Source organism: Miniopterus schreibersii, assembly GCF_964146895.1.
Source record: "Miniopterus schreibersii genome assembly, chromosome: 3".
NCBI lineage: Eukaryota > Metazoa > Chordata > Mammalia > Chiroptera > Miniopteridae > Miniopterus > Miniopterus schreibersii.
The window spans coordinates 97,685,637-97,699,624 of record NC_138103.1 but is presented as its reverse complement, the minus strand read 5'-3'; the positions used below and the strand labels follow the sequence as shown (position 1 = coordinate 97,699,624).

Below are 13,988 nucleotides of genomic sequence, written 5' to 3'. Positions count from 1 at the left end.
AGACTCTAGAGCCCTGTACTCACATCTAGCTGGAGACAGGAGAGAGATGGAAGGGGGAATGAATTACAGGAGACATTAAGCACATAGAACTGATGAAACTTGATTAATTTGATGTAGGACTGAGAAGAATGAGAGTAAAGGATGACTTGAGGCTTAGGTGAACATGTGAGTGGCAGTGCCATTCACCAAGGTAAGAAACCTAGTAGAGACAGCAGGTTTAGGCTGAGACGGAGGAGGGAACCTCAGCTCCTGAGATGTTAATATAGAACCAGCAGTTGGACATCCAAATAAAGATGATAAATGATAGATAGATAGATGATTGATAGATGATAGATAGATAGATAGATAGATAGATAGATAGATAGATAGATAGATAGATAGACAGATCATACATACATACATACATACATACATACATACATAGAAGATCTGAAACTAAGAAGGAGGCCTGGGCTAGAGATTTCAATATGGGAGTCTCCAAGATTAAAACAATATGTGAAGCTTTGGGGGTATTTGAGACCATTCAGAGACAGATGTAGAGTAAAAAAGTAAAGGAAGCCAAGACTAGAACACAAAGGAACACCATCACTTAAAGAGGAAAATAAACCCACAAAGGAAATTGCGGGATACTGGCCAGAGAGACAAGAGTTGAGGCAGGCGAAATTTGTCACTGAAACAAAGGAAACTCAAGGAAGGCAAAATGACTGATACTGTTAAGGGCCACAAAGCAATCCATCAAGATGCAGGCTGAGAGGTGTCCAGTGGATTTGGTAATTAAGTCTTTTAAGAGTAGTTTCAGGAAGGATTGGCAATAGAAGCCAGATTTTCATCAATGAAGAAATGAGAGGGAGCAGAGGAAGTGAAGTCAGTGACTATAGATGTCTTTTGCTACTTTGGCTGGAAAAAGCAAGATTATCGTGCGTGATGTAGAGGGTTTAGAGAGGCAAAGAGAGGTGTTTGTTCTTTATAAACGAGTCAATTGGGCTGAAGTAGAAAACAAAGAGTGAAGTATCTGGGGACAGTGAGTGAAAGAAGAGGAATAACAATAATAATAATAATATATTGATGTGCAGGAGAAAGGGGATAATAGGATTAAAGTCACTGGTAATTCAGGTAGGATTCAGATCACAGGCGGAAAGAATAATTTTGAGAGGGAGAAGGTAAGGACGGTACAACTAGGTAAGTTTGTGGGTTAAAAGAATGTATTTTCTTAAGAGAGCTCACACCCAATAAATGCTATTTTATCAGTGAAATAAGAAATGAGGTCATCTGATTATAAGGGAAGGGAAAGGAATTTAGGAGATTTGAGGAAAGTGGTGAAAGTTTTGAACCGCCATTGAGACAGATGATGCAAGAAGTTTCACTAGAAAAAAATAAGTGTAATGAGATTGTAGAAAGTGTAGAGGATACCATTGAGATTGAATGCCAGTTATTTGTAATATCCAGAATCAATAAAATGGCAATTTTCTCCAGCTATGCTAATCAACCCGAGAACAGAAGTAGAAAATATAGATGGATCCATAAATCATTAGGGATTTGCCAGCCCAGGTATCAATAACTGTTAAGAGCAGTTGGAGTGAAGTGATTCGAAATGAAGCACCTTGGAGTCCAAGCCACAGGTAATGGGAGTAAAGCCATGTGGGGAGGATTTGGAAAAGAAGACGGGGCCAAGGAATGGAACTAATTCTCCCGAGCATCTATACTATAAAACCATCAAATGCCTTCAGAATCCCAGAACTGAATTCTTGATATACTGCTGTTTTAACAAAAAACCTATTGCTGCCCTGAATCAAGGGATTCATTGTATGTGCTCACTGTGAATGGAATGCTCAAGCTTTCCAATTCTCCAGTGTTTTTTTTTTTTTGCATCAGTAGCAGCATAAATATAGGCTAAAGCTTATTCTAATGACTTCTGAAGTTTTACATGAGAGCAGATACTAAAGAGAAAAGAATAATTTTTAAAAATACCCCCTTTTTATTTTTTTATTGTAAGTTGAGCCTCTACTGGTTCCATTTTTCACTTTTTCTTCTTTCTGTTTCCAGAAGCCCTGTCAATGAAGAAAATCAAGATGGTGTCGTGCACTTTGATGGTAAGGGGCAAAAAGATGTTTGATTTATCTTTTTGTTACCTCATATTATAGAAATTTAATCATTCTCATGGGGTTATTAATGGGTCATCATCACCATTGATCCGTGCAAGACTCCTCTCTGGTTTTATTTATTTATTCAATTTCTCTCCATGGCCCACTCCCTTTCCTCTCTTTTCCTTACCAGAGACAATTGGTCTAATGTATTTAATGTGTATGTGTCTGTACATATTCTTTGCATACTGTTCCATGTGTTTATATATTTCAGTTTACATGGACCCTATGTTAGAACTCACTTTATTATTCACACTCAACATCATGTGTGTGGGAGACCCATCCACATTGCTGTGTGTACTATACTTCACCTGTTGCTGTTCGGTACTGCACAAGTCTTCCACGGTGTGCACTCATGGTGTGCACGTTCAGCACTCCACGGTACGCATCCTGTGCATTCACGTTTTCTCTCCAACTCACTAGTACCACAAATGAAAATTCAGGGCACCTTCTTGCCCCATGTGGCCCTCTGAGAGGCTTCTTTTAGAGATACATATCCAGCAGTGGATGGGCTGCTCCGAAGCCATGGCACATTCATTTGGACCGGGTAGGACTAGAGTGCGCTCCCGAAGATCGGCATCTGTGTGCCCGTCCATCAGCAGGGCAGGAAGGTTCCAAGATGCCGACCTGGTGTTATTCAGGTTTCCAATTGCTTCCAGTCTTATAGGTATAAAATGAGGCTTTGTTTTCATATCTCTGCTTACTTCAAGGATATGAGTACTTCATTTGTTTTTTTGCCTTTGTGTTTCCTATTCTGGGAAGTTTCCAGTTTATATCCTTTGACTCTTTTTTTTCTTGAGGTTGGTGTTCTTTTCTGGTTGACTTGCAGGAGGAGTTCCTTGTATTCCAGATATTAATCCCATGTCAGCTGCAGACATTGCAAATACCTTCCCTCATTCTGTTCATTATCAACTTAGCCCATGCTGTCCTTCACAGAACATAATAAATATTAATACAGTCAAAATTGTTCATGTTTACCTCACAACTTATACTTTATAAGTTTTATCGAAGAAATCATATCACTAGGAAATAAAAAATTATCTTCTATTTTCTTCTATGAACTTCATCCCTTATTTTCAGATCTTTAACCTTTTTTCAGCCCACCTTTGAGGAATTAGTAGAAATCCAGATTTGTAGCCTCGCGTATGGAGCTAGTTTTCCCATTGCCATACTCTAAAATCTACCCTTTCCTCCTTCACTCGTAATGCCACCTTTATACCATATCAGCTCTATGTGTGTGTGCACTACACTTATGTGTATGTAAGTTTATATATCTGTCTTGAGCTCTCTATCCCATTGTCTGTTTCTATACCAACACCACACTGTTTTTATTATCAGTGTTTTAGATCATGTCTTAGTATCTGGTAATTAGGTGATATTACTGAACACTTGAGCAGTAAAATATCTTGTTTAAAAAAATCTAGTTAACTTGATTTGTTTGATACATGAAAGTGAATCATTGGGAACAAGTAAGTCAGCAAGTGCAAACTAGTTGTGATTTTCTGGTAATACCTTTGTTCCAGACAAGCCCACAAAAGCAAATGTGGGCTCCTTTCATAAAGAGAATAAAGGGTGTCTTCATTGTCTTATGAAAGCCAATGAAATGATTTTATAATTAAACTACAAGTATCAAAAAGCTGTAGTAAGGATCTAAACCACATATGCTATTTTATACTTCTATATCTTTGATTAAATGTAAGTTTTATTTGATTATGAACTGTGTGGAATATTGTATTACATCTAATAACCCTGCATTAAAGTGCTTCTTAATTACAGTATGTTAAATTTTATTCTTTTTTTAACCCCTTTAGGTGCTGGAAATCCAGATGAGGTCAGTTTTTTTTTTCCTTCTCATATTATATTGCTGTAACCAGAATATTTAACAATTATTGGTATTCATTTTCTATTGGTATAAACCAACAAATGAAAATTCTTATGAGTAAAGATGATATTTTTCCATTTATGATCTTAGTTCATGTAAAGTGCTTGAGATATTAAATACCAATCATTACTTCGACTTATAGCAATTTTATGGCACTGAATATAAACTTAAGTCTGGCTACACATCTGAATTATATAGCAGGATATAACATGAAATCTTTCAGGGTTTACTTTTATAGTCTATCTCTAAAAAGGAAGTAATATATTAAACAAGCCAAATTTACATACACTTAAATTTATGCTTGTTTTACTAAATACACGATCTATGTACTATGTGTACACTCCCTTTTTGAATAATTAAAATTCATTATTATTCATGTTTTCTTGACAGGAAGAAAGTGATGGAGAAACATATGAAGACATGTATGAGTTACACTTTTTCCTATGATATTTTCCTTCTAAGATGAATAGCATGATATTTGTAGGAGGGAGAGTGGATGGATAGTCAACATTAAGGGGGAAAATCTTTATTGGTCAAATGACTGACACATAATGGTCACCTTTATGTTAATACAAAGGACTAGAAGTTCTTTTCTAGTTAGGATTTCACAGAGGACTGTGTTAAAATGCTGTTGGGTGAGAGAGCAGAATCTTGCCTCTAGAGAGACCAACAGCAGGCAGGTGCTCTTGTACCTGTGAGTGCATGCATGAGACGGGGGGGGGGGGAGAGAGAGAAGGGGGGGTAGAGGGGGAGAGAGAGAGGAAGGGGGGAGAGGGGCAGAAAGAGAGAGGAAGGGGGGAGAGGGGGAGAGAGAGAGAGAGGAAGGGGGGAGAGGGGGAGAGAGAGATTCCGTTCCTGCCGACAAGCAGCAGAGCAGGGCCTCTGTAGACAGCAGCCCCCGCTCGCTGGCCCAGGCTATAAGGGAAGCAGAGCCCTCGGAAGGGATCCTCACCGTGCACCTCCTCCAGGTTTTCAGACCGAGCTCGCACCCCCAGGCGCAGGGAGCACCCCGGCTTCCCTCCTTCATCCAGGCTTCAGACACTGTCCCCCGGGGGGGGGGGGGCAGAGGCCCCTGGGATCGTGAGCAGGCCGAGTCCCCTCGAGCCCGCAGCTGATGCAACAGCCCAACCATGTCTGTCCACAGAGAAGCATCCAAGGAGCGAGAGAAGCGGAGGGAAAAGGAGGAGAAGAAGAGGCTGGAGCTGGAGAGGAAGGAGCAGAAGGAGCGAGAGAAGAAAGAGCAGGAGATCAAGAAGAAGTTTAAAGTAAGAGCCCCACGGCAGCGCGCTCGAAACCTCACACGGTGGAGGTTTACTCGGTGGTGGCTTTCTAAGCAGTCACTGTCCTCACGACAGATCTTCTTGTCCAATACACTCCCTTGTCCCTGCCCGAAAAATGTAACGGGATAAAATCGGAAGAGAAAGCGCTGGCTTATCCTGAGCGGGCGTCACTCGGTGACTCAGAGGCCTGGTGGCCGCTCCCCTCCTTACACACTCGTGTGCATCCCCCTGGACTAGGAGCCTGGGCCATGCACGGCCCTGGGGCACGTGCTGTAGTGGTGCCAGGGCCACAGGCGTGTGGGGAGGAACCAGACCTGTCTCCGAATAGTTTCTGGGAGCTGCTGGGCCTGCGGGCCTCTAGCCCGGGCTTCCGTTGCCTCCTGCGTGCGAGCCGGGTGCGCGGCCTTCGCCGCCCGCTGTCTCTCCTCTCTGCCTCTGCCTGGCCCGCTCCCCTGTCCCCTCTCGCCCCTGGGTTCTCACTGTGGGACATCGCTCTCTACCGCCCACACTACGCTCGCAGGCTGTCTTCTCTTGGCTACACCGTCCTCGATGACGTGGCCCATCCGTGTGGGTCTGGAACGTCAGCTATACTTTAGAGTAAGTGACAAGGCTATTCTTCGCTTTAGAAAGGATTCATATCGCTTTCTTTCAACATTTAATTCCCCTGAAACATTTATTACATAGCCTGAATGACAAAAATTTGATTTATATGTAACTTCTCAGTATATTTATTATATTAAAACAAAAGTTCAACAACATGGTACAGGGAAAATGTAAAGCTTAGTCAGTTAAGCAAATGTGGATTCAAGTCCCAGCTGTGCCTGTGAGTTTTGTGATCATGGGTATATTACTAAACTTCTATGAACCCCAGATTCTTAATTTTTTAAGGTGAAAATAAATGACACCTCCCCCGAAAGTTTGCTGTGGAATTAAATAAAATAGTGCACATAAAGCACTATATCTTTTATAGGTTCTCATTAAATTTTGAAAAATCTTACTATATGTAAGTAAAATTAAGATTATAATGTGAATATTAAAACATTTTACTCTTACAGAATGTATAGCTACCAACATTTCTATTTCTCAAGTGGAAAATATGAAAAACTCATTTCTTAAATGAAAATCTTCACAGTACACATTTTATGAAGAGACGGTTGTAGTTTTAAAGGAATTATGAGAAGTTTTTTCTGTTTTTCTTTTGGAGAAATCAGTTTTGCTTTGTTTCACTCATTTATTCAAGTAACAATTTTTGTAAGAACAATGTAGTGTGGGAACCATACCACTAAACATGAACTCAAAAGCTTATTAAGACTAGGACTTCACAAGCTATATTCCTCCCACAAAATGTTAATAGATATTAAAGTAAATAAATTAAATAAATATAAGAACTCTTGCATAGTACCATACACCCTTAATTCTGACATAAAATATTTTACATTTTAAGATTCTGAAATTAGGATGCACCTTGACATTAGTGGTGCATTGTAATTTAAATTAAGCTGTTTGCTTTCTTTCTCAGTGGCCTAATAATTTGTCTCACAATTCATAGCATCATAAGTTCAATAAAATAAGGCAAAGCTTCTTCAAAAATCACGAGGTATATTTGCATATTGAAAGATCCGAGAAATTCTGTCTTAGAAGACATCCATTTAAGATTAGGAAATTAGATCGTTAGGATTCATGGTCTCAACTAGATCATTCCCCTGCTGTCAAGAAGCCACTGTACTGTTCAGGATATTAATTTTTAAAACCTCAGAACAGTTTTTGCTTTTTTTTAAAATTTACAAAGCTATTTCTAAAATGTTATTTTATTTATAGCAGGTAATGTCTACTCCACATTCATAGACATAATACCACAGAATTTAAAAAAAAAATAAAGAAAATGCTTTTCCCACAAGTACATCCCCCGCCCCTCCCTTAGCTCTTCTACAGAGCCAGCAGAATAACTTCAGTGCAATGTGAGAAAAAACCTTTGCCAACCAAGCATATCCCATAGAAACACAGTGCCCAGAGTGGACTGTCTTACGTAAGTGGAATTCAGATATTAGTGGCTGCTGCTTTTATTCTTTTTTCCCCTCTTTTTGTTACTCTTTACCTGAGAATATTTTTTCCATTGACCTTAAGAGAGAGTGAAAGGGAGAGAGGGAGGGAAGAGAGAGAGAGAGAGAAACACCAATGTGAGACACATCGATTAGTTGCCTCCCACATGCGCCTCTACCGGGGCTGGGGATCGAACCTGCAACACAGGTACGTGCCCTTGACCAGGAATTGAACCCCAGACGCTTTAGCGGGAGGGCTGATGCTCTAACCACGAGCCACACTGGCCAGGGCTCTCAGAGGCTTCTTCTGCAAGCCTTTCGCAGCGTCGCGAAGGTCCACAGCCCACCTCTCTCTCCTGGACCCCGAGGACATGCCCCTGTTCTGCGCTGGTCCTGCCTGGCCCTTGCGAATGTCCCCAGCTTCTGCTATAAGGACAGTCACCAGGCATGACATCCAGCCTCCGTTTCTAGTTCAGACCTGTAATGTTGGGCATAAGCAGGTTGGCAAGTTGTGGGCATACGGGCTTTCACAGCCGCATTCCTCTCTCCCCCTGCGCAGCTAACAGGCCCCGTCGAAGTCCTCCATCAAGCCCGAGCATGCTGTGACGTCAAGGGCGGGAAGAACGAGCTGAGCGTCAAGCAAGGAGAGCAAATCGAAATAATCCGCATCACCGACAACCCCGAGGGGAAATGGTTGGGCAGAACCACCAGGGGGTCATGTGAGTGCCAATTGCCCTTTGACTTCAAATCACCATCTTTTTGAGCCAAAATGAAACGTTTTTCCAGAGCTGCTCATAAACATTAAGTTAGGAGTTTAGTTCAGGGTGGACAAAGCTAAGGAGATTTAAAATGCCAGGCCGGTTCCACCCTGGCCTCACGGTGTTATCTTCTAGCCGGGAACAGAGCACACGGTTACATTACTCCGGGGAGGGAAGGGGGCATTAGGCTCCTCGGCGACGTTAGAAGGGAGAGAATGGGTCACGCGAGTCACCGTGGAATCTGGAAAACAGCCTCCAGGCTTCCTCCAAACCACACAGCAGAAAACTTGGACAGGGCGCAGCCAAGCGGGTGTCTAAACGGGAAGCCTATAAATCAGAGCTGCAAGCGAGGAAGGAAGGGGCCGCTTTAAAGAGCAGATGCGCGATTGATTTATTCACAACTTTAAACCATTGAAGCCGCAGTCACGTGAGCACGAATCGTTCCCCTTTTGGTAGATGGCTATATTAAAACAACTGCGGTACAGATCGACTACGATTCCCTGAAACGGAAGAAAACCTCTCTCGGTCCTATTCCATCAAGACCCGCCGAAGACGACCAAGAAGTTTACGATGATGTTGCAGAGCAAGACGAGGTCAGCAGGTATGTGCAAGGCAACCTGTGAGCAGGTCAGGCGGCCCGCTCGCCGGGGATTACGGAGGTGAGGGCCCCTCCACATTTCCCACTGCTCTCTACCTCTAGACTGAATTACCGGTACAGGAGCTCCAACGTGGGTGCAAGGGCATTTGAAACTCCTGTTTTTATTTTACTCTTTGTTTATACGTATCAAATGCTACTTGAAAAATAACAAGCCATTTGCCCGATCTTGCCAAATGTGTTGTCATTCCAAAATGCCGTCCTATAACATTCACTTGACCTTAGGGATATGATGCCTAAAATAAATATAATTTTGTAAAATATAGGCATGACGTACAATATTTAGTTCTAAGAAATATAAAATTTTTCCTCTGAAATCTTCGAGTATAAATACATTTGTTGCTCTTAGTTGAACATATAACAAAATAAAAGAATGCTTTTCACTGCAACTCTACTTTGCTCTTTAAAATATGAAGGTAAAAACTCAACTCCCTATGATCCCTGCATATCAACTAAGGGGCCAACTTTCCATTGCCCATTCATCCCACTAGATTAGGGTGAAGCTCCCCCACACAAATGATGGGAACACCACATCCTCTCTGGAGGAGCCAAGAGGGGAGAGGAGCCAACTCCTTCCCTGTACCTGCTCTTCCCCCTCAGACTTCTGCTTCCTTTCTCCACACCCCCGTCTCTCTTCCCTAGCTCCGGCCTTCCTTGTGCTTTCTTCCACGCCCCTTCTCCTTTCATTCCTTCTTTCCTCCAGTACCTCCCCTTCCTGGTACCATCACAGTCCCTCCAAGTTGGCAGAAAAGGAAAAGGGCAGTGTCCAGCCCAGTAAGAAACCCTTGTTTTCCTGGGCCCATGCTGTGGCATTGGGAATCCACCGCTGTGGTCCCCAAAACATGATCTGTTCTAGATTTCACCCAGGTGAAATGGGTCTGCTTTCTTCACAGCTCACATCTTAAAGAAAAAACGTTTTCATTATCAACCATTTAAAAGATGTGAACTATCAAGATAGTAACATACTTTTATGCACATGAAGAATTAAATTTCCCTCTTGTGGTCTTGACCTCCTGCCTTCAATGAAATCTGTTGTGTTACTCTCTGGCAGTTTTGTCTTTCCAAAATGAATTATAGCCTGCAATGCCTTCTTACCATGTTATGACCATACATTATACAAATGTGTATCAAAACATGCAGCATGGCCCAGCCAGGTGTGGGCAGTGGTTGAGCATTGACCTAGGATCCAGGAGATCTTGGTTTGATTCCTGGTCAGGGCTCATGACAGGGTTGTGGGCTCGATCCCCAGTGGGGGCTGTGCAGGAGGCAGCTGATCAATGACTGACTCTCATCATTGATGTTTCTACCTCTCTCTCTCCCTCTCCCTTCCTCTTTCTGAAATCAATAAAGATTTTTTTTTATTTTGATATATCTTTATTGATTTCAGAGAGAGGAAGGGAGAGGAAGAGAGAGATAGAAACATCAATGATGAGAGTCATTGATCCAGCCCACAACTCGGGCATGTGCCCTGACCGGGAATCAAACCCTGATCGCCTGGATCCTAGGTCAATGCTCAACTGCTGAGCCACGCCTGGCTGGGCAACATATATTTTTAAAAAAACAAAAAACATGCAGCACGTACCCTGGAGTTTACAGATCAAGAATTGGTTCTAGTCATCAGAACCTACTTTGGGAGTCAGCAAATGTCAGTTTCAAGGTCTTTGAAGTTCTAAAAAGTCATAGTCTGAGATGCACAGAAATTTTTGGACACATATCCTTCCACATATATTACCATGTTATAGTATGTTTATCTTTTACTTGTTTTTTTAAAAACACATTTCTCTTATTTGGGGGCTGAAGAACTGCAATCATCTTAATAAATGCATATATACACTGATGCACATACTCAATAAAAAATAATAAATCCACCAAAAAAGATGTTCTTAAAATTGAGCATCATTTAACCATAAGAGGTGACTGTTTCCCAAAACTAAACACTACTCCCTCTTCCATTTTATCAAGTCCATGCAAACCACATCTCTACAAGATGTGCTCCAGTTAGTAAACATGCAGCAGAGGGTCTTTTCTGTAATAAATGGAACCGGAGGAGGTGTATGGTTTTAATGCTCCGTACTTTAAACAAGTATAGAACCACAGCGTTGACTAGCCTCTATTCCTCTCATGCATTTTTAATAAGAAGATGAAAGAAGAGACATAATTTCCGCACAAATTTTGTTTTTGAAACTACAGCTGCTGCTGGCAGGGATCTCATAACAGAACATGCTTTGTCCTGAGAACAAGGAAAGATGCTGACGGTAGCCAGCAGCTTGCCCTGGCAAGACTAAGAGAGAATAAGGCTCCCTGCTCTCCTCCCTCCTGCAGATGCCTCCGGTCCCGCACTCCTCACCTGCGTCTTCCCGACCCTCCGGGGTGGGAGGGCTGACCGTGCACTTCAGGCTCGGAGCAGGCCAGAGGCTTGAAAGCACGGGTTTTGGCAGTTGTCTTCTTTTTCTTCGCATTTAAGGCAATTTCTGGAATAAACATGAAAACTGAAGGAAGGCAAATTCCAAATGCAAATTCCAGTCCTCCATCACCTGGCACAGTTTTTCTACGTGTGTTTCCCAGTCCTTCCCCTTCCTTTTGTTGGTGGCCCTTTCTCTTTTCTCACACTTTCCCTCTGCTTACCTATACTTCATCCGGTCAGTGTTTTGTATTCGAAACAGGATTTTAGAAAGCTAAAGAACTGCTCTAGGAATGAAATAACGTGTGGCAGCTTTGCTCCTGATTATGATAACCTTGCTCTTTGGGAACTGAGTGTTGGCCAACCAGGTTGTACCTCCACATAACTCTAACTATCTGCTTTTTGCTCCAAAGGAAGTGTCAGAGGACATGAGTGTGAAAATAGTATGTAAATACAGACGATACTTAAATTCATCAAAAGTTAACTACTTGCTTATGTATTAAGACATATATAGCATGTTTTTCTATAAAGTTCCATTAGCAATGGTTTTGTTTAGTTTCAAACTAACTGTAGATCTGCATCGGACTAATTTCTTCGATCTGCCTTCAAGGCCGAGGAATCAGAGATGACTATAGAGTTATACTGTAGGGTTGTAACAGCAGATGGGTGCCTGGTGCAGGCACATTAGCCAAAGGGCAACCCTGGGGTCCAGCGAGTGTAGCTGGGTGCGGCCAACACAGCGTCGCCCAGGAAGGCAGGGCCCGAGGTCCTGCCCTCAGCGCTTCCGTTCGCTGAAAAGCTTTGGTGAAGTCGGTTAATTTCTCAGAGCGTCCGTTTCTTTCCTACAGATGGAGGGAACTGAAGCAGATGAATTCTGAGGTGTTCCCATTCTCATAATTTACACTTCCTTTGCTGCCACAGAATCCCCATTCTGGTGGCAAACACAGGCGAGAAAACAGACGATTATAAAATAGGGCTGTGGAATGGCAGAGAAATAAGAAATACAAGCGGTCTGGGCTTAGAACATCGGGGACCACTCTGTAAAGGCCCATGAGGAACATTCCCGCTTTTTAAATGTTATCCGTCTTAAAATAAAATGGGATGCTGTGCTACTAAGAGTAACATGCTGTGGTTATGAGATGTTGAGAGAGAATTGAATTTAACTCAATAATGTTTCTATATGACTCCTGGAATAATACTTTTTTTTATAAGTCCATCTGTGGAATGATGCAATAATGTACAATCTGAAAACTGCCTATGGGAAAATGTTAGAAGCCAACGGTATCATTGTTTTGAATACTTTATGTAGTATAAAAACTCACGTATTCTTATTAGGTTTATTTTGTTTTGTATTTTGCCTTGTTACCACTAGGCCTTGTCACTATTGATCTTTTATGATAAAGAACAATTTTTTCCCCTCTTCACATATAACATCCTAAGATCTTTAACTGGAGCATTATTTCTCTTTGGTATCACAGCTCCATGCATGTGCTTCTCTTCCTGATAAGTAAATAATTCATATACTAATTTAATGTGTCTCTTTTTTTTTTCTCTAGCCACAGTCAGAGTGGAAGTGGAGGTAAGCCACACACTTTTAGCACAAGTGTCTCAAGTCGTCCACATTTTCATGTATGTTAATGACAAGATGCTTTTGTTTGCACCTCATGAGGAGCATGGTAAAGTGGCAGAAAGAGCATTGGACTGAGACCAATGACGGGGACTTCAGTCCTGGTCACAGAGTGACCCTGAGCATTTCACGTCTTTCTCCCATTTGTTACGGGTCATAGGCTACTCCGCTTTCAGTGCACCCAGGGCAGCCCTGATTGTACCAGTTGTATAGGCATAATTATTAGAGCACCCCCCTTCCCTTTCAGAAGTATACTTGATTGTCTGATGACATATATGGTCGCCTTAGCTGTGACTCCTAGAGACTCCTTGTCTTCGCACCAGCAAAATAAGGGAATTTTACTAATACCTTGCAGTGCTAACATTTTCATCGTAAAAGTCAAATTTCAAGTTCATTGTACATATTTTTATTGATCGGGGCAACATTGGTAATAAAATCATATAGGCTTCGAGTGCACAATTCTATAATACTGTATATTGTATTGTTTGTTCACCAAAGTCAAGTCTCCTTCCATCACCATTTATTCTCCCTTTTCCCCCTTCTGCCTCCCCCTAGCTCCCTCTCCCCTGCTAATCGCCATGCTGTTGTCTGTGTCTACGAGGCTTTGGGGGGGCTTAACCCCTTCACCCAGCCCCGCAACCCCCTCCCCTCTGACGGCTGCCTGTTCTCTGTATCTAGGAGTCTGTTTCTATTTTGTTTGTTATTTCATTTTGTTCATTAGATTCCACATATGAGTGAAATCGTATGGTATTTGCCTTTCTCTGACTGGCTTATTTCACTTCGTATAATGCTCTCCAGGTCCATCCCTGCTGTCACAAAGGATAATATTCCTTCTTTTTTACTGCCAAGTAGTATTCCATTGTGTAAATGTCCCACAGCTTTTTATCCACTCTTCTGCTCATGGACACTTGGGCTGCTTCCATAGCTTGGCTATTGTACATAACGCTGCAATGAACATAGGGGCGCATATATTCTTTCAAATCAGTGTTTCTGGTTTCTTCAGATATATTCCCAGAAGTGAAACTGCTGAGTCACAGAACAGCTCCATTTTTAATGTTTTGAGGGAGCTCCATTCTGCTTTCCACACTGGCTGCACCAATCTGCCTTCCCACCAGCAGTGCATAAGGGTTCCCTTCACGCCACATCCTCACCAGCACTTGTTGTTTGTTGACTTATTGATGGAGCTATTCTGACAGTGTGATGTG

The 13,988-nt window shown here is 42.1% G+C and overlaps 1 protein-coding gene across 3 annotated transcripts in view; it reads left to right on the top strand.

The window, feature by feature from the left end:
- The window catches only part of FYB1 (FYN binding protein 1), a 132,099-nt gene that overhangs the window by 97,481 nt on the left and 20,630 nt on the right, over positions 1-13,988 (top strand). For all 3 annotated transcript variants that reach the window (XM_081131267.1, XM_081131265.1, XM_081131266.1), the window contains exons 4-10: positions 2,044-2,090; positions 3,953-3,972; positions 4,414-4,445; positions 5,168-5,288; positions 7,902-8,061; positions 8,557-8,701; positions 12,713-12,735. In XM_081131267.1, coding sequence (XP_080987393.1) covers positions 2,044-2,090; positions 3,953-3,972; positions 4,414-4,445; positions 5,168-5,288; positions 7,902-8,061; positions 8,557-8,701; positions 12,713-12,735 — 548 coding nt within the window. The remainder of the gene's footprint in view (positions 1-2,043; positions 2,091-3,952; positions 3,973-4,413; positions 4,446-5,167; positions 5,289-7,901; positions 8,062-8,556; positions 8,702-12,712; positions 12,736-13,988) is intronic.